We start from the raw sequence: 20,644 nt of genomic DNA, 5'->3' as shown, positions 1-20,644 counted from the left end.
TCTACAGAGTCCACCACAAGACTACAATTTGTTTCTCAAATGTATTATTACCCTCCTCCTTGAGCCTCCCGAAATCTCTTTACACTTTGTTCCTCAAAATTTATATTACCCTCCTCCTTGAGCTTCCCCAAATGTTGTGCACTATTGATATCCCCCCCTCCCCCCTGCGGACTGTTTTAGTTGTTTTATTTTTCTTATGTTTTGTGTGTATGCTATGTGTGACTGTAGGTTACTGCTGCCTGTCTTGGCCAGGAAACTGGAAGAGATGTTTAATCTCAATGATGATTATTATTTTCAACTAACCAATAGTAGTTACCTTGCATTTTAAAATGTCAATGCACTTTTCAGCCCTGAATAACAGTAAAAGCTATTATATTGATTTTATTGAATATTGATTTGCATGCATAGTATACTACACTTTCCATTGAACAATTACCCCTGTTACCATAAATTGACTAATTATATAATGTAATCAAACACTAGCTGCTTTTAGACACGCGGGTAAGTCCTGATATTCTCCTAATGGGCCGTATGTGTGACCAACATATCCTGACAATTGTACCCTGAAAATCTCCTGAATAATACTACCCCTGAGGTATTATTTTCTCCGTAGGAAATGTAAATAACCTTACATGTGAATGTGGAGTAGAAAGTCTGTATTTCTCACACCACTTCAGTGGGCGTGTTGATGATGCTTCTGCATGTCATTGAAAATGATAATCAGCGTTTCGCCTTTTGCTCGCTGAATGGTTAAAAAATATTTAAATGTTGGCACTGGTTTTAAGAGTAATTTGTGGTGAACGAATGTTATCCGTTGTAAAATTATAGGCAAAATGTTATTATATTATGTTATGCGCTCAGAAATTTATAAAATTACAACTAGAGGTTGAGCATGCGCAATGCACGTGCGAAAACTGTTTTAATGTGTAATATAGTTTATAATATAAAAACGTTTTTACAGAAAGGTATGTTGGTTAGAATTTCCACATTAAGTTAACTTTGCAATTTCGGAAAAGCCATGAAAAATGTTTTTTTGTGCAAGAAAATGTTCTTGTAAAAGTGTTATAGCCTATTATGGCAAACAATGACCAAATAAGACCCAGAGTGCAAAACAAGTCTTGCTTAAATTTGACGTGGTATCCACACAATATATATTTTGGGCTGCGTAAGATGTGCTTGTGTTGTGCCTCCTGATGTGATCTATATATATATGTATATATATATATATATATATATATATGTATGATGAAGGGCTATGATGAGGGTATGATTTCTGTGCTAATTAAACCGGTCTCCAGCAGCTATATTTATGTATATATATATAGATAGATTTAAACCGAAAAATACTAATTTTCTGAGATAACATTACCACCTAAATAGAGGGTCAATCAGGGCTTATTATTTATTTTTGTACGACAGCATATTGAAACATTATCAATATTTTACACTCTGTAAGAGTCATGATTTTTTTATTTAATGTTTCTCAAAAAATCCTTGACATGCAGTCACATCCAACCAGGTCTGATTAGTTTAGTTTAAGGATGTTGTGAAAAACATCCCTTGCCTTCTTCTTCCCCAAGCATGGTCTTCCAGACCATGCAAACCTCTAATGAGCCTCCTGCTCGCTTGTTGGGCTTCAGGTCGATGTTTTGTTCGGCTTCAGAAAATGTTTTTCCCAGGAAGTGCGCAGACTGGAATGGAGAAAAAACAGCCCTTCATCATGACTGATGTTATCTTATGCTGCCTCCCTAGGGCTACTTTGAAGTCATCCCTCTCTCTTTTTCTCACTCACTCACACTCAAAGTTGTATCTAGGGGCATTTACGGATGCAAATTAGAAGCTCTGCTATAATCCAGCATGTTTACAAAGATGTTTAAACATCAATGTTCATTAATGGGCACTGTCCCTTTTGAAAAATAAAGCATTTATCATTATTATCCCCATTGAGGATTTAATTAGCTAGTAAATGCAGATGAATGGTTCAGACATGGCTTAACGATGGAACGATGGCTCAATGTTGTCAATCCAGAGGACAAGGCCTTGATGGTCCTTCAAGGCCTTGGACCTGCTTGGTAGTCTAGACCGGTCTCCAGCAGCTAACCAGGTCTAGTCTCTAGACCGGTCTCCAGCAGCTAACCTGGTCTTTAGACCGGTCTACAGCAGCTAACCAGGTCTGGTCTCTAGACCGGTCTACAGCAGCTAACCAGGTCTGGACTCTAGACCGGTCTCCAGCAGCTAACCAGGTCTGGTCTCTAGACCGGTCTACAGCAGCTAACCAGGTCTGGACTCTAGACCGGTCTACAGCAGCTAACCAGGTCTGGTCTCTAGACCGGTCTACAGCAGCTAACCAGGTCTGGTTTCTAGACCGGTCTACAGCAGCTAACCAGGTCTGGTCTCTAGACCGGTCTACAGCAGCTGACCAGGTCTGGCCGGGTCGACCGGTCTACAGCAGCTAACCAGGCTGCAGTCACACACCCTTAGCAGGTGGAAGAATTTGTACCTTTCCTTGGTTCCTCAGCTCATCAACCCATGTCTTGTCTAATCCCCTTTACTTTTCTATTGCAGAGTATTTGGAAGTGGTGTGGCGTTCCCTGGCCTCTGAGGACCCAGAGTGCCCCCTGCTGGTGAAGAAAGCATCAGACACCCTGATGGAGCGCCTCAAAGACCCCAAGACACACGACGCCATCACCAAAGACTTCAAGTACTGTGACCCTATGTTTCAAAGACCTAAACGTCTAAGACCTAAAGACCTAAAGGTCTAAGTGGGGCATTAAGGATACCTTAATGTCCCTTTGTGGATGGCTCAGGGTATTAAGGGGACCTTAAAGTCCCTTTGTTGATGGCTCAGGGCATTAAGGGGACCTTAAAGTCCCTTTGTGGATAGCTCAGGGCATTAAGGGGACCTTAATGTGGAAGAGGTGCTGGTTCAGTAAACATACAGTTTATTGATCTAGGACGTTCAAGACCAAACTGAGCAAACTTGAGAAGGAATCAAAGTACGAAAGAATTTGAGATACAATGCTGAAGTCTGATTAAACGGTCAGACATTCTACGAACGGGCATCATAGTTCCTTCTGTCACCTTGGGGCCGCTGAGGTGTTTCCAGGCCCAGCTCCAGAGCTTACTGGAGTCATGGAATACTTACCCCTCACACACACCCTCTTTGAGATCCACAGTCAACACACACATGGCAGCACACTTCATCCATTCATAAGTCTCATTCGTTTTTTTGGAATTTCATTAATATTGACAATGTGACTCATTCTCCAAAAAGCTACGAACATGTAGGTAATTTCTTCCGGTAAATATGGCCAGTTATATATCAGTAATGTCCAGTTATAAGACACTCGGCCTTGTTGGTTTCTACTTATTCATGCTGTTATTCGGGGCGTCCAGGTCAACTGTGAGATTATAGAGTGAGGACGCTAAATTCTCCGTCATTATTTTGGTCTGGTTGAGCGAGGAGCTGATGATGTCATGGCCAGATACTGGCCAGGCTCTCGGTCTGGGCCGACCAAACCTTATTTGGCCCTCTCACTCTGCACTTCGCAGCACACAAGGAAGTGTCATCATGCAGACAGACGGGCAATGTCCTGGAAGTCCAGTCCCCAAACCGCAGGGCCTCAGACAGGACACACACACACACACACACACACACACACACACACACACACACACACACACACACACACACACACACACACACACACACACACACACACACGTTGGGTATCTTCTTAAATCAATACATGACTTTATATAACCAGGGGGCAGGCAGGCGCGCAGGCGCAAACACACTCCTTCTTTTCCCAGGCCACTTGTCTAACTGTTCTAATCGTCTTGAGGTTTATTGTGCATAGGTTGGTATCATATTTATGAATGTTTATTTTTTGTTTCCACTTTAAGAGATGACACAGAATGGAAAATACCCTCGAAAGGCTAACTTGTTTTATGCAGAAGTGAATGGATCGAACATTTTAAGACATGGATAAAACCTCCCTGGTATTTAAAGTGTTTGTTTATTCACCATTCTGGCATCACTCATCCCTTCTTCCTGTGTCCTGTTCATATATTATGTAACTTTCCTCTTCTCCTTTTCTAATTCTGTTCCCTTTCCCTCCTCCCTCCCTCCCTGCACGCCTATTCTCTGACCCTGTACTCCATTTTGTTTTCTCCTATCTCAATGTATACCTTGTGCCCCGCTACCTGTCGCATCCTCCTGTGTTCTTCCATCGATCCCGCTCCGCTCTGCCTCCTCCCCAGCCTGTGCTCTGCACTGCGCCTGCTGACAGAGATGGACACTGCCTACTTCCTGGAGACGTTGGCGGGCAGCTTCATGGACGTGGTGCAGTACAACCAGGACAACCGCCAGTTTGAGGTTGGCACGGCGCTGGCACCAGGCACTCACAATCCTTTCGACAAAACTAAAAAAAATATTCTGACTATTATATTCCAATTGACGGATTGATGAAATAGAGAAGACGGATTGATGACGCTTTCCTCCCACACAAACTGAATGTGAAACTTATATGCAAATGTGAAAAAATTACAAAGTGTTACCGAAAAACCTTACCGACTTCAATCATACCCAAAATCAGCCCCTTAATAACTATTCCAAAATAGAATATCACTGTATGCAAAAGAGTCCTCCCTCTTTGGCCCTTCAGCGTCAGAGACATGTGAGCAGCCGTGGCCCCACTGGTGGTGTATGGCGACACATTAGGGCCATAATTCACTAATGTGATAAAAGATTCATTCGGGCGTATTATATTATTCCACACGCGTAGATATTAACTGCGAGCGCGCAAATAATCTCTGCGCGAGCGCAAAGTACCCTGCGCTCGCAAAACAGCCTCTCGCGCGCGCAAATTACCTCTGCGCGCACAAATTACCTCTGCGCGCACAAAAAAGCCTCTCGCGCATAACAGCCTCTCGCGAATGATGTTCTGCTCTCGCGCAAATTTAGTTTTGGCACTGTGGGGGAGGGAACCAAGGCAGGGCGGGCTTTCCTATGATTGGCCGTTTCTGAAGCGCGATATTTGATTGGCAGCCCTCCTCAGCCCTCCTCTCATTCAATTCTGAATTGTACAGTAAATGGCTGAAACGATAGTTACGTATTGTAACTCCAGATTCTATGAGTATAGGCGCAGCCTTTTAAGTGTCGGCCTCATTGTCCTTTAAATAGCTGAAGAAAAGCTGTTTATTGGGAGCAGAACGTCCGCCGGCGCCCGACTATATCTGCGAAATGCGGACGTCGTTGAGGCACGCCGCACGCGGACGTAATTGAGGCCCACGCTGTTGGTGGTCGGGGATTACACATTTTCAGTGCTACGGCTCACGCCTAGGGATAACCCAATAGCGATAGACTTAAAAGGCTTTCCCTTTTTGGGAAAAACGGGGAACATAGGACCTTTTTTTTTTAAAAGGGGGGAAAAACGGGGAACATAGGACCTGGGGAACATAGGGATGACCCCCGGTAATGTAGCATCTCTCAGAAAACTGGTTCCACTTCATCAAGGAAGTAGAAATAACACGGGGGATTGCTACTTGTGGTGTAAGCATGTAGCCATATTACTATACGGGAAAATCCATCGACAGCACCATTAATACATATGCCATAGGGTTTACTTTTGTCGTATGAATCGACGTGCCACAAAAAGTTTGGACCTGGGTTTATGTAAAGAAGACGTCTTAGACGATTACGTTTCCTCAGTTGTACTCCTCGAGGGTCTAGGAGTAAGAGCAGGTGCCGTATAGTTGTTTGAGTCACTACCAAGCGACTTGATGCATTTCAGATGCATCAATTTGTATCCGTGAAGCATCCCGTACTGGTTCAACTGCTCCTGCAGGAAGAGAGCCACTTGTAGCAGGTCCAACTGGGCTTTTCTCCTGAACAGTCCCAATGACTTCAGATGTCTGCGCAATGTTGACATAGGCCTACTTATATTAATGCCCTCATCACTTTTAAGGAACATCCATATTTCCCAATGCCTCAACCCGAGCAGGAAATAAAATACGATAGCGTCGGATAGCGTCATCTTTGCCGGCCAATGACTTCAGATGTATGCGCAATGTTGACATACTTATATTAATGCCCTCCTCACTTTTAAGGAACATCCATAGCCCTATTTCCCAATGCCTCAACCCGAGAAGGAAATAAAATACGATAGCGTCGGAAAGCGTCATCTTTGCCGGCCAATGACTTCAGATGTCTGCGCAATGTTGACATACTCATATTAATGCCCTCCTCACTTTTAAGGAACATCCATATTTCCCAATTCCTCAACCCGAGCAGGAAATAAAATACGATAGCGTCATCTTTGCCGGCCAATGACTTCAGATGTCTGCGCAATGTTGACATACTTATATTAATGCCCTCCTCACTTTTAAGGAACATCCATATTTCCCAATGCCTCAACCCGAGCAGGAGATTAAATACGATAGCGTCGGATAGCGTCATCTTTGCCGGCCTGCAGCTAGCCAGCCACGTTATTGATGAATGAGAGGCGTGATCCTTTTCCCGTAAATGAGATCCTTATGTCGTAAATATGATATCTTATCTCGTAATTACGAGATCCTGAGTGTGCTAACGGCTACATTAGCTGTGAAACTTTTTTTTATTTGGTGAATGCTCAGCGTCACCGTAAATTATGTATAAATCACAAAATACATTTGTGAATCCTTCTCTGTGCATTCATTATTAATGATACTGTTCTGACCCCATAGATAGAGCCCTCATTGTACTCTGATGAGAGGCGAGGAGAGGGGTGGTCCGCTGGCTAGTTTTGCTGGTCTGTAGCCTTCTAGGTAAATAGTATGTTTAGGGATATTGGATCATTGATGAGCAGGCTAGGTTGATAGAGAATGTTTTGGACAGTTTTACTCCATCTACTTGTCTTCCTGTTCTTATCCCCATTCATCGAAGGGACCACATCTGAAAGTAGTTTTCTATTGTGCGTGCGATTCACATATCTTCATCACGCATGGTCCTAGCCGGAGACGCCGGCGGGCTCAGTCCCGAGGGCCATAGGCACACGGGCCGTGTTCCAATACCCGTACTGTCCGTACTGCGTACTCAAAATTTGAGTACGCAGTACGTTCCAATTCAGATCCGGCGAAAAGAAGTATACTTCAAGGACCCGGATGCCGTACTCAAAATGGGCTAATCGTGAAGTGTGGATTGAACATGGACATAATAAAGGATGGACCACGGACTGGAAAATGGCCGCCCATTCATTCCTATACAAACTGCTCAGTGGCGCAGGGTAACCATAGACATCTTATAGGTAGACGGAGCATCGACTGCTACCGCCTACTGGCGCTGACGAGACGCGGGGCCGCCATCTTGGAGTGGTCATCCGCTCCACTCAGTGTAATCCGTTTGGCTGGAGCAATGAACTGTCAGCGCATTTAATTAATCATACCTCACTGAATACCACAGATTTTCATGCGGATTTTTGTCATACGTGTAGCTATGATAAAGGCCACATGGTTTGGCGTGTTTTATTATTCAATACTAATTATACCAATAGTACGGTAATGTTAAATCTTGCTTGTGAAAAGTAATCCCCCGATTCCTATTATGGATTGTCCGCCGATTTGAGCAGGAATACGCTGAACAACAGCCCGGCATCCTGTTTCTGCTGCTGTTGCGGCTCCCGGTTGACCACTCCAAGATGGCGGCCGTATTTCTCGCTTCCCAGCAGCCAATGCTCCGTCTATCTATAAGGTGTCTATGAGGGTAACATACAGGAGCGATTTGCTTCCGCGTTATGGGGCCAAGACACGTGGCCTAGTCCGTGACGTACCGGATGCAGAAATATAGAACTGATACCGTAATGCACCGCTTCTTTGTCTTTGGATCTTTTGAATAAATGGATGAATACATGATGAATCACAATGATCGCAAGCAGAGGACCGTGAGAGTTATTGAGCAGCAGATGAACCAGTCCAAAAATCGGACACGTTAACGGAGCACTGAACTAGGCCCTCTCGGATGCCATTTGTTTCACTACAACTCCTTTCAGCTGCACACCCCTCTTCCCCAGCGAGATAACGGCTAATAAAACGCTTGAGGTGGCGTTTTGGAAAGAAAAAACTTACATTTTTTTAGGACATGACATGAAGGTCCTGGGGGCCTGGGATCGAAAAGGCCCCCAGGATAGGCGCATCCTTCCGCAATCCACCAGTGCTCAGAGGCCAAGCCTGGTATTGCAGCTGTTTAAGCTGGCTGTGGACGGGGGTCCGTCATTTCATGTGGCCCAGAAGTAGATATCGCCGTCCACTCCAATACAAGTGGGGAACAGGATTGTGTCTCCGCAAAAAATGTCTGGATATCAATCAAAGGCTCATAATTACCTTCATGCCATGTCCTAAAAAAATGTAAGTTTTTTCTTTCCAAAACGCCACCTCAAGCGTTTTATTAGCCGTTATCTCGCTGGGGAAGAGGGGTGTGCAGCTGAAAGGAGTCGTAGTGAAACAAATGGCATCCGAGAGGGCCTAGTTCAGTGCTCCGTTAACGTGTCCGATTTTTGGACTGGTTCATCTGCTGCTCAATAACTCTCACGGTCCTCTGCTTGCGATCATTGTGATTCATCATGTATTGATCCATTTATTCAAAAGATCCAAAGACAAAGAAGCGGTGCATTACGGTATCAGTTCTATATTTCTGCATCCGGTACGTCACGGACTAGGCCACGTGTCTTGGCCCCATAACGCGGAAGCAAATCGCTCCTGTTCCAATACCCGTACTGTTCCAACTGTACGGGTATTGGAATCCGGTACGGTAACATACAGGAGCGATTTGCTTCCGCGTTATGGGGCCAAGACACGTGGCCTAGTCCGTGACGTACCGGATGCAGAAATATAGAACACTAGGCAGAGCGAACACAGCGGGGCAGAGGAGTGTCAGGAATAGTCTTTGGTGTATACATCAGTACGGCCTATTTGCACTACTGTTGCAGTGTTTTATTCTATGCCTTTTTATTTTCGTATATTATTTCAATGAATACAATTTATTTATTTATAAAAAGAAGATCTGGTCTTCAAATCTTTTTTCCAAATATAGGTCGTCCTACAATGGGGTTTTTGTTTATATTCGGACCAATACGGTACAGCGGGCGCTCACATGACGTTAAGCATTTCCTGGTGCATAATGTGACGCTTCAGAACCTAAAATCCCGTTTCTCCCCGTTGACACGACAACACATAACCGGCGTTTTCAGAAATCTCCACTTTGGCCCGAGTTTTTAGAAATTATCGTTTTCTGTGATACAGACATGCAAACGGCGTGCTTTTTGGCGCGAGTCGCTTTTTTATCATACATTTTGGGGACCTGTGTGGTTCGTGCAGATCCGAAGAGTTTTCCTTTTGGGGGGGGGGGTCGATCGGTGCGTCGATCGGTGCTCTGATTGACTGACCCCCGTGCCTTCGAGGTAAACAAAAGTGATTCCGGAAATGATTTTGTTAGGGGACCAATCACAGCCCTTGCCGTCGCGTCAAAATATTGGATGCGCATGCGCACGGTAGAGCTTGGATCGGGCTCAGAAAATCAAGCCCGACCCCGAGCCCGTGCACGTTCTGTCCGAGCCCGGCCCGACCCGACACATTAACTGTAATTAGGAGCCCTAGCCCGATTCAACTCGACAATTATTTTAACATATATGTAACTTTGTACACATTTGTTACTAGGCTTACTCAGCTAAATATATATGTAAGGGATAATGTATAGAACGCCGGTCATTATCGGGAAAATAAGACCCGACAGGGCGAACAGTACACCGACGCGCAGCGGAGGCGTCTTGCTTCGCCCTGAAGGGGCTTATTTTCGATAATGACCGGCGACGTTCTATACATGATCCCGCTTATTACACGGCTACTTGCCAAAACTAAAAAAATAACTTCACATGGTGCACCTTTTTACAATTTATTCGTTACCAGCATTCATTCATCATTTTTTCACAATGTCTTGTTTTTAAAAGATTTATGATGACTTTATGCTCTGTAAGGTGCCTTGAAAGGCGCCTCTAAATTAAATGTATTATTATTATTCGTAGTGTTGATCAGCAGAGCAATAATAAATTGTCCGCAAAGATGGTGACGTCACTTAGCAACGGAAGACACTGGGGTTAACAAGTCACCGGACTAGCTTCCAAAGTGAACGGAGCGTTCCACGGCATTGAGAAGACCTGTGTAATAAAGGCCTATAATATTTCTGTTTATGGCATAGATTTCTCCTCAGATTAGGCCAATAAACCAATGATACAAATAAAAATAAAAACGCTCGATCAAAGGCCCGGCCTGACCCGCCCCGAGGATAGTGGTGGGAAATATCGGAGAAGGATGCACTTATTGTACAGCAGGACGCAGGGTGCAAGTGCAGTTGGAAGTGGTCATCATGGCTAATATTAGAAGGCACGATTAAGGTGAATACAGTGAAGCATAACTTTCCACTGTCTTGACTTTTTCAAAAAAATTTAGAAAAAAGGATGTGCTAAATGCACACTGCATTAAAGAAATTAATTATGCCAGCAGGGGTGTACATGCCCTGTATGCACGCTGTAAGGCAGACATTCATCGGAGGAAAGTGACAACAACAATAAGTACACAAAGTGTTGCACAGCTTCTCCGAAACCCTCTTCCAGAAACCCCCTAAGCAGCAGATAAGATCAGGGACAGTGCCAGGCCTACACTGCCAGTACCTGTACCTGTGATCACATATCCAATGCAGAGGTGTGTGTTTGTGAAAATAAATTAACTTAGTTTAAAAAGTCACTTTAACTGAGTAACTAATATATTTTTTATCTTTCTAGGCATATAGCATATAGCATAGGCCTTCTCATGATAATAGGATATCATGCCATCATATTTTTTCAGACTTCGGGTAGCTCTCTCTTTTTTTGTCATACATGTGTTTGCATCCCTGGTGATAAGACAGGGCCTCAGACAGGGGGTGCTGCAGCACCCCCAGCCAGCACCCCTACTTCCCGCGGCAGTCGTGATCGTAATTTCCGGTAAGTGCACCACGGAGTACTCGATTTGGAACAGCACTCACATCTGAAAAATTAGCGTACTCAAGTGAGTACGGATAGTGCAGATAGTGTACTTCCTTTAAGTTTACTCATGGAAGTACGGGTATTGGAACACGGCACATGACACTGTCCTCGGACTCCCAAGTTCATTGTGTTTCCGTCCACAGATCCTGGGCTGTGTTCCAATACCCGTACTTCCATGAGTACACTTAAAGGAAGTACACTATCTGCACTATCCGTACTCACTTGAGTACGCTCATTTTTCAGATGTGAGTGCTGTTCCAAATCGAGTACTCTGTGGTGCACTTACCGGAAATGACGATCACGACTGCCGCCGCGGCTCCTCCCCCGCAATAAACATCCCGCTTTGAACGGTGAACTCTTTACGCCTAGCAGCTATAAAAAGCTATAAAAACTACAAAATGACTCTATTAATGCAGGCTATGTGGAAAATGCGCCGACTTTGGCTCAGCCTGGCTCCGCCTCTTCCGCTACGTAGCTAAGATGGCTGCCGTTGAGTACGGAGAGTGTCCTTCGATCCACACTTCACGATTAGCCCATTTTGAGTACGGCATGCGGGTCCTTGAAGTATACTTCTTTTCGCCGGATCTGAATTGGAACGTACTGCGTACTCAAATTTTGAGTACGCAGTACGGACAGTACGGGTATTGGAACACGGCCCTGGGGCCTCATGTACTAAGGTTGCGTACGCACAAAAACGTGGCGTACGTCCTTTTCCACGCTCACGTTCAGATGTACAAAACGTGAAATGACTGTAAAAATGTGCGGTCCCCACGCCATCTCCAGAGCTGTCGTACGCACGTTTCTACAGCTATTGTTCCTTTGGCGACACTTAGAGGTGACGCTGGGAAACTGGGAAAAAAGGTGAAAACAATGACTCAGAGTGATTTGCACATCAGAGACACACTAATGAACAATTAACACACCTTGCAATTATATGGGTGGCTATAAAAGCATGCGCAATGGATGAAGATTTTTTTTTTAAAAATGGCTGCGTTAGCGTTGTTAGAGGACATCGCAAATGGTCAAATCCGAAGGGCGCTGGAGACGCCGGGGCCGACGGAGCAATCCGTGCCCTCTCCTTGCTTGTCTATTCAAAAATAAAAAATTTAAGTTAATAAACACGAGTCAAAGTCTTTAATATCCGGGCATCTTTACGCACGACTTATGTGTATTGCAAGCAGCCAATTGTATGACCAGTATAATTACAGCATTTATGACTTCAGCATATTTACCTTGGGGATGATCGGCTTCCCCTTCATGGGCTCCCACCACTCCGGTGAGAGCTGTGTCACCGATCAAAGCGGCCACTCTCAAATCGAAGGGGGAGAGTTCCCCCACTCCCGTCCCCCCACCTGTTGCGGTCACGCTTCGGCGGTGGGCAGAAACCCTCCGCTTCACCTCCACCTTGAGGTCTGACCACTTTTTTTTAATTTCAGAGTGTGTGCGCTGCTGAGACCCCACTGCATTGACGGCCTCGCAAACACACTCCCACTCACTTCTCTTTTGTTTTGCATTTATCCCTGTTGACAGGGTTCCAATAGCATATGCTTGCGCATTTCTACCTCGTGGAGCAAAATCTCGAGCTCAGACTCCGTGAAGTTTCGTTTTTTGCCTCTGTTCATGGTGCCAGGTGATCGGATTAAGAGGTGAATCTCAGGTCCAGAGGCCTATTTAAATTAAATTGCATATTTAAATGAGGGCGTGGACAGGGAGGAGTTTGGCACCTCGGCATATGCGCTCAATTCCACGTTGATTGAGATGTACAAAAGAAACGTGCTTGGATCCATGCGTTCGCACACTTTGATACATCTGAATTTATTTGTGCGTAAGACAGTTTCTGGGTTTTGGCGTACGCCAAGTTTCAGTATGAAATCCACGCAAGTCTTAGTACATGAGGCCCCTGGTCTGGTCTCGATTCGTTCCAAAACCTTTCAGAAGGAATACATGATAGGACCAATCAGCACTTGGGGAGGGGCTTTCAGTTAACGACAAGAAATAATCCATGATAGGACCAATCAGCGCTTGGGGGAGGGGCTTTCAGTTAACAACAAGAAATAATATATGATTGGACCAATCAGCGCTTGGAGGAGGGGCTTTCAGTAGATGAACAAGAATACATGATAGGACCATCAGCGCTTGGGGGAGGGGCTTTACGAACCAAGAGCGTCTCACTAGGATCCAAAATTCAGGAAAAAATTCAAATCGAACAATTCCAAAACAGTGCCACTTTGGGAACCATCCAGAAATGTTGATGGTGTGATGGTAGATAGATATATAGATAGATCGATAGATACATACTTTATTCATCCCATAGGGACATTTTAGCCATCCAGTTATGCATACACACACATATCTCACACACATAAAAGGAATCTGAAACACTCACAGGTACATACAATTAAAAGGGTAAAGAGTACAGAGCATGTGGAGTGATTACATGGCATGATAAAGACTGATTCTTTGCTACATTGATCATGATGATAAGGTGCTATGGTGGAGGAATATGTGCAGTGGTGATAGTGCAAAAGTAAACAGTGCAGGGACATAAATAGTGCAAAGTATTGTGTGTTGTTAAATATGAAAGGAATATATATATATAATATAAAAAAATATATAATTACGGTGAGAGTATGAACATGAATTGAACATGAATGAACCTGAATTGCTTGACAGAAAAAACGACCACATAATACTGCCAAATGCTCCCATTCCAAGAATGCATTTACAGCAAACCCCTTGTGGGAAAAAGTTGTGTATTGAGAGCGGTCCAGTCGGGTATGAGGTTAGGGTATGAGCGCAATGGTGTGGTTTGCTATCGATATGTGTCACCAGAGGTGGACATGAACAGTCGTGAGTGGCCCCTAAGCCCCCTGGTGATCCGTGTCTCTTGCTGTGCTCTGCAGGGCGTAGTGGGCACCAACATCACCATCAAGGTGCTGTGCAGCGTGATGGCGGACCCCTCTCTGGGGGACCCTTACTCCCGCTATGCCAGCGTGGCCCGGCTCATGATGGACACCTTCTCCATTAAGTGCCTGGACGCCACCTACTCCAGCTACCAGAGGGACATGCGCAACACTTCCTGGGACGGTCCCGCTGCAGGGGGAGGTGGGTGACGTGGTGACTCACTATGCACTGAACCTCAGTAACCAAGAAAAGCAGTAGCCTCTCTTTATTATGATTTCCTTTGGTTACGGTTCCCAGCATTGTTTTAACTAAGTGATGAGAATGCGCTGGGGTCTGCAAGGGGTCTGAGACAGAAAGTGGTTTCTCAAAGAAACGGGTTACCCAAGGATGTGATTGAGGTCAGCTGCATCTTCTCACCTAGTTGAATCCATAGATGTGTAAAAGGTTGAGACCCTGTTGAAACCTTTCCTTTGTGCGGGAAATCCATTTAGCACAGCTATGTAGTCGCTTCTCACTAAGCAGTTGATTCAATTCCCCCAAGGATAAATCTAGAGCACCACATCCTGGAAGCAGAGGCGTGGCTGAGCCTGCGGTGTGTGTACATGACTGAGCACTTTTCTACAGGCCTCGTATCCAGGAAGACTTACCCTGTTTACTAAGAAGTCAAACCGGGCACTTATTGAATTACCGCTTTCACTGCTTACTGGGACACGGCCCTGAATGACGTAAGTCTCTGAGTTATGAGCAGACATAAAATCCAACAAAGATCTTACCACGACGGGAAGAGCAGATGGTAAAACATTCCCAGAGAAAGTTACAAACGTGACCAGTATATGTACTGGCTTCTCCAATGCATACCTCTGCTAGGTACGGCTTCAAGTTCTGTCTTATTTTGTGTGTGTGTGTGTGTGTGTGTGTGTGTGTGTGTGTGTGTGTGTGTGTGTGTGTGTGTGTGTGTGTGTGTGTGTGTGTGTGTGTGTGTGTGTGTGTGTGTGTGTGTGTGTGTGTGTGTGTGTGTTCGCTCTCAGGGCGACAGTGGGTTTACCAGACCTGTACTGAGTTTGGATTCTACCAGAGCACAGACTCCCCTAACCAGCCCTTTGGGGGCTTCCCCCTCACGTGAGTGTGTCGGCATCATATGGTGGTATTCTAAACTGTTTCTACTCTCTGACGACATCGTGGCCAGTTGGCTGAACATCGAAAAAACATTTACAATAAGGTGAAGGATTGCAGTTCTTAAGAAGTAGGTAGGCTCAGGCTCTTCTTAAAGAAGCCCTCAATAATCAAAATACAACACTACGGTGGCAGTAGGCCAGGATATCAGTTCTGTAGCTACAACTCTAAAAGAAAGGCCATTAAGGGGTCAGACCTCAAAGCTTTGGGCTGCAAATCCTAACTCCTACAAAGTTGTCTGTGCTCAGAGCCCTGAAAGCTGCCCCTGACCTCCTCAGATACCACGTGGAGCAGTGTGCCCAGTTCTACAATGTCAGCGCAGAGACCCTGGCCCAGGCCGTGGCTCAGACCAATGAGTGCTACGGAGGCTACAACATCCGCACCAGCAGAATAGTGTTCCCCAATGGGGCCATCGACCCCTGGCATGCCCTGGGGGTCACCCAGGACATCAGCCCTGAGCTCCCAGCCATCCTCATCCAAGGTAGAGACACCGGTAGCTGAGCATAGGAAACAGGATAATACTCAATCAGGGCCTGCATCAATCATCAATATGATTAAAGTGATTTTACAGGATCTAAAAAATTTAAAATAACGAACATATCACAGAGGGTGGATCCATCACATACCTGCCGAATACAAACCATCAATGTCTGAAAAATATCCAAAAGTATATTAATAGTAGGGCTGTCAAACGATTTTTTGTAATTGAGATTAATCGCATTGTATTGGCAAGTTAACTCAAGATTAATCACACTTTTAACATTCTATTTAAAATCCACTTCAATTGAATTAAATGAGATTATCAAATGGAATGACACATTATCATTCATACAAAATGTACTTTATAAGCTGAAACTAGACCAAGTTGTCTTTTTTTTTTAGTTTTATTCACTCACTCAGTGTGGGATGAATATTACATTTACGGAACAGAAAAAATTTGGTAATTGTAAACAGGCAGTTAATTAGTACAATTGTAAACCAACAGTTACAAGTGTAGTTAAATTCAAGTTAAATTCGCTCTCTCCGTCTCTATCTCTCCCCTCTCCCCTCTCTCCTCCCCCCCTCTACTTCATTACACTGTGTACCTCTCTATCTATCCCCTCTCTTCTCCCCCCATTCTATCTCTCCCCCCCTCCATCTCTCCCCTCTCTTCTCCCCTCCCTCTATCTCTCCCCTCTTCTCCCCTCCCTCTATCTCTCCACGTCTACTTAATTACACTTTGTGCCTCTCTACCTCTCTCCTCCCTCCTCTCTCTGTCCCCCCTCTCTATCCCCCTAATCTGTTTCAAACACTGGATACCAGGGACCGCCCACTGTGCCAACATGTACCCAGCAAGATGCCAGGACCTCCCCCAACTGGCTCAGGCCCGGGATCATATCGGTGTGCTGCTCCAACATTGGCTGAAGCAGTGACCCACAGGTCCCCCGACCAACCATGAAAACCATGAGAAAATCACATTTTCATTCACCCTGAAACTGCTGAGCTGATGGTACCTGGCAAAATAAGCACTCTAAGTGTGTCAGATTTAATGGGTCAGTTTATTTCAATGTTTAATCCTTGAGTTCTATTTTTGTCCATCTTTTGCGTCTCAATGTGAGTTTTCCATAAAGGTTCTCTATTGCACTGAAGCAAATGGAGAAGTAGCTCTGGAGAGAATGTCCAGAGTTAGGAAACGGCCAAATGTCTTGTCAGTGACGATAACAATTCAAATTGAGGAACTGTAAGGGATCATGTCGGTTGTCTCAGGCCCCGTCCACACGTATTATCGTTTTATGCGGTTGAGTAATATCTCCGTAAAGATGGAGTCATTGCAAAACCGCATAGAGCTGTAGAAACGCTGAAGTAAATATTCAAGGCGCTGGTTCTCCACAGAAAAAAGTGGAGCGCATCAAGTCTGCGCGCATACAGCCTGTATGTATACAAACATTCAGTCTCGAGGAGATTCAACCTTTTAAATTGAGCAGAAATACTTTTTAATGCACAGTTAGTAATTACATTTATCAAGGGGCTTTATTTAAAGCTACAAAAACAGTACAAATAAAATAATAAATTCAAGGCAAATTTGACGTCCCCGAGCTGGTGGGGGGCTAATGACGTCATCGTCTGCGTTTCAGGCGTCCACACAAATCCTAACACGAAGCCGCATAGGTCCGGATAGATTTGAAACCACCCTCGGAGGGTGAAAAGCCCCCCCCTTGATAAATTGAATTAATAACTGCACATTAAAAAGTATTTCTGCTCAATTTAAAAGGTTGAATCTCCTCGTGACCTCGCGCAGGCTATATGTGCGCAAGCTTGATGCGCTCCACCTCTTTCTGTGGAGAACCAGCGCCTTGAATATTTACTACAGCGTTTCTACAGCTCGATATGGAGTTAGATTCATGCCAAAACCCCGCACACACGCAAAACGTGTTTTGCTCACACATAACGATTCACACGCACACAAAACGTGTTTTACTCACGCAAAATGATTCACACACACGCTCAGTGTGGTTTGCAAATACAAAACATCATTCACAAACTAAAGCATTTTGCTTCAGAAACAAATACAGTATGTTTTACACAAAGTACAAAAAAAAATCCTTCAAGTACACAAAACAATTCTACATGTACGGAACACTGAAAGCTGCGCGTGGATCGGAATGCATTTGCGCACGGATCGGATTGCATTTGCGTACGGAACAGCAAGGCGGAAAATTAGTGCCAAAAGTCACGTGACAAATAAATGTCCTGTTATTCACACTACACAACAGCAGGTGGCGGTGTTGAGTCAGTTTAAGGCCGCCAGGACGATCTTTTTTCTCCCCAAAATCTTTGTCACGGAATCGTACGACACGGAGAAAAGCTAGTTTGGGAGATTAAATAGAACAAAATGAGCGGCCAACAGGTGAGTCCAATGGAAGTGTCGCCACTCTGTTTTGGCATCAAATAAAGATTTTGGGGAGAAAAAAGATCGTCCTGGCGGCCTTAAACTGACTCAACACCGCCACCTGCTGTTGTGTAGTGTGAATAACAGGACATTTATTTGTCACGTGACTTTTGGCACTAATTTTCCGCCTTGCTGTTCCGTACGCAAATGCAATCCGATCCGTGCGCAAATGCATTCCGATCCACGCGCAGCTTTCGTGTTCCGTACTTGTAGAATTGTTTTGTGTACTTGAAGGATTTTTTTTTGTACTTTGTGTAAAACATACTGTATTTGTTTCTGAAGCAAAATGCTTTAGTTTGTGAATGATGTTTTGTATTTGCAAACCACACTGAGCGTGTGTGTGAATCATTTTGCGTGAGTAAAACACGTTTTGTGTGCGTGTGAATCGTTATGCGTGAGCAAAACACGTTATGCGTGAGCAAAACACGTTTTGCGTGTGTGCGGGGTTTTGGCATGAATCTAACTCCATAGCTCGATGCAGTTTCGCAATGACTCCGTCGTTTTCGCCCGTTTCGGCACCGTGTGGATGGGACCTCAGTGTGTGAATGTGTGTATGAAGTGTTTAGCTTCTGCTAGATACCCTAAATGTAAACGGTGATATAATAGGATGTGTTAATCCCTCTATTCGATTGGATAATGCAGGAGACAAATCTATGCCACTGAACATGGCGGAGAGGGACGGATCAAGATGCTGTGTGTTGCACTGGTGTATAAACCAATCCAGTCCACATGGGCATACTTCTGTAAACCCCGACGACTGCTGCATGATAGGTTGATGATAAAAAGCAGACTCTTTCTTAAAGCATCTCTATAGAGTCAAGTAGCAGTTGAGTTTCTCAATTAATAAAAAGGTACTGTTTTTAGTTTCACTAGTTGGCTTGTTGTCACTCTATCCAATGGTTCCCCAGCCGCGGTCTCATTAAACCAAAGTCTAGTGTGGCTCAAGTGACCGAAACCCTGGATGACCTGCCAGATGATGGTGTGCTATGCAGCGTCATACTGCCCGTGTTGGGGAATGAACACATGCAGAGTGGTCTGCTGGGCAGGAAACAGGATGGTATCGCCACAGGAAGCCTGGAGGCGCTCTTCCTGACAGACAGTGTGTCATGGGTTTGGGCTTCACGTGTGCATTTACAATAGACCCTTTCACAGAGGGTACATCTCTCATCTTCACTCATTTCAAAACTAATCATGGCTGTGTATTAGGGCACAGGTATTAGACTAAACTAGTGAAGATAACACAGCATGGACCTGTGTTTTTTTAAAAAAAGACCCTCTGTGGCAAGGGTTTGGTGTGCTGCTGGCATACGTCACCAGAGCATAACGCCAGAGGCACCTTCCACAAGCCTGGAGCTCTTTGTATTGGACTTTGTATGTGTCCTCAGGCTTCCTCCATTGTAAGAGTGAGTGGTGAGATAGCTACTCACATGATCACTATGAACTATCATCATGAAGTAGACCTCCTATCCAAGGTGACTCATCATGTTAGCCCAAACAGGCCAAGAAGGTAAGGCTGAGACATGCTCTTGAACACTACAGGGGGTAGCTCTTAGACATTGGGGATTGAAAGCACAACATCTTGGCTGAAGGTTTCCTCAGTTTGGCTGCCATTATTGACTTAATTGTTTGATTTTTGGTCCCGTTTTATAGTCTTGTATTAATGCTTTAAAGGGGACCTATTATGCTTTTTCGACTTTTATGACCTATAAACGTTGTTATAATGATTGATAGTCATGTTTAACCATACTAAAGTGTCAAATAATGACGTACATGCATTTCAACGTATTCCCAGCTGACAGTCTGGAGTGGCTGTGCAGAGCGCTAAACACTCGGGACAGCGTTTGCATTCACTTGTTCACATTTCCGGGAAATCATCTACGTAGATGCACTCCTGCCGCGCCCCCATATGCCTGGTCAAATCTGCCCGCGCGTGCGCTTCAAGGAAGGTAACCAATCACAACGGAGTTGGTTTGGCAGGACGGGGGCGAGGGGGCGAGGGGGCGGAGAAGGACAAAACCGAGCGTTGACAGAGAATTCTGAAAGCGCCCAGATGAGAGGAAGAGGTTCCCGAAAATCTACATCGTTTTTTGTGTATGGTTAAATATGACTATCAATCATTATAACAACGTTTTTAGGTCATAAAAGTCGAAAAAGCATAATAGGTCCCCTTTAAATATCCCATGGCATGCTACTTTATGCTTTAATATAGATATTAGTGGGCCCCCACGTGGTGCAGAATTACATCCTCTACGAGCTAGTCGCACATTGAGCTTCCCCCAAACGCGCCGTTTCGGTGTCTGTAGCTTTGATGCAAATGAAGGAGGAGAGAAGCGGGTCAAGGAGGAGGTTGGGGGTTTGGCCCTGAGCAGCTTGCGGCCACAGTACCATGCGTTCTGTTTACAGTGGATGTATCGCAATGGCGAGGCGCACACAGTCTTTGTTCTGTACATATTCTAGAACACTCCGGGTGCTCCGGCGGGAGTCCTTGAGCTCTATATCTAAATAATATCATATAATACATAGATAACTATATCATATAATACATATTATCACGGCCAAAAGCTGTGTGCGCCTCCAGACGATA

The 20,644-nt window shown here is 44.8% G+C and overlaps 1 protein-coding gene across 1 annotated transcript in view; it reads left to right on the top strand.

Moving 5' to 3' along the window:
- prss16 (serine protease 16) overlaps positions 1-17,331 on the top strand; it is a 56,628-nt gene extending 39,297 nt beyond the window's left edge. Inside the window, exons 4-9 of the mRNA XM_056610336.1 lie at positions 2,566-2,701; positions 4,264-4,378; positions 13,958-14,159; positions 14,987-15,077; positions 15,410-15,612; positions 16,434-17,331. Coding sequence (XP_056466311.1) covers positions 2,566-2,701; positions 4,264-4,378; positions 13,958-14,159; positions 14,987-15,077; positions 15,410-15,612; positions 16,434-16,543 — 857 coding nt within the window. The 3' untranslated portion in view covers positions 16,544-17,331. The remainder of the gene's footprint in view (positions 1-2,565; positions 2,702-4,263; positions 4,379-13,957; positions 14,160-14,986; positions 15,078-15,409; positions 15,613-16,433) is intronic.
- The last annotated feature ends 3,313 nt before the right edge of the window (positions 17,332-20,644 follow it).

The sequence above is a fragment of the Gadus chalcogrammus genome, chromosome 16, assembly GCF_026213295.1.
Source record: "Gadus chalcogrammus isolate NIFS_2021 chromosome 16, NIFS_Gcha_1.0, whole genome shotgun sequence".
NCBI lineage: Eukaryota > Metazoa > Chordata > Actinopteri > Gadiformes > Gadidae > Gadus > Gadus chalcogrammus.
The sequence above is the reverse complement of the archived record's forward strand: the minus strand, read 5'-3'. Positions and strand labels throughout refer to the sequence as shown.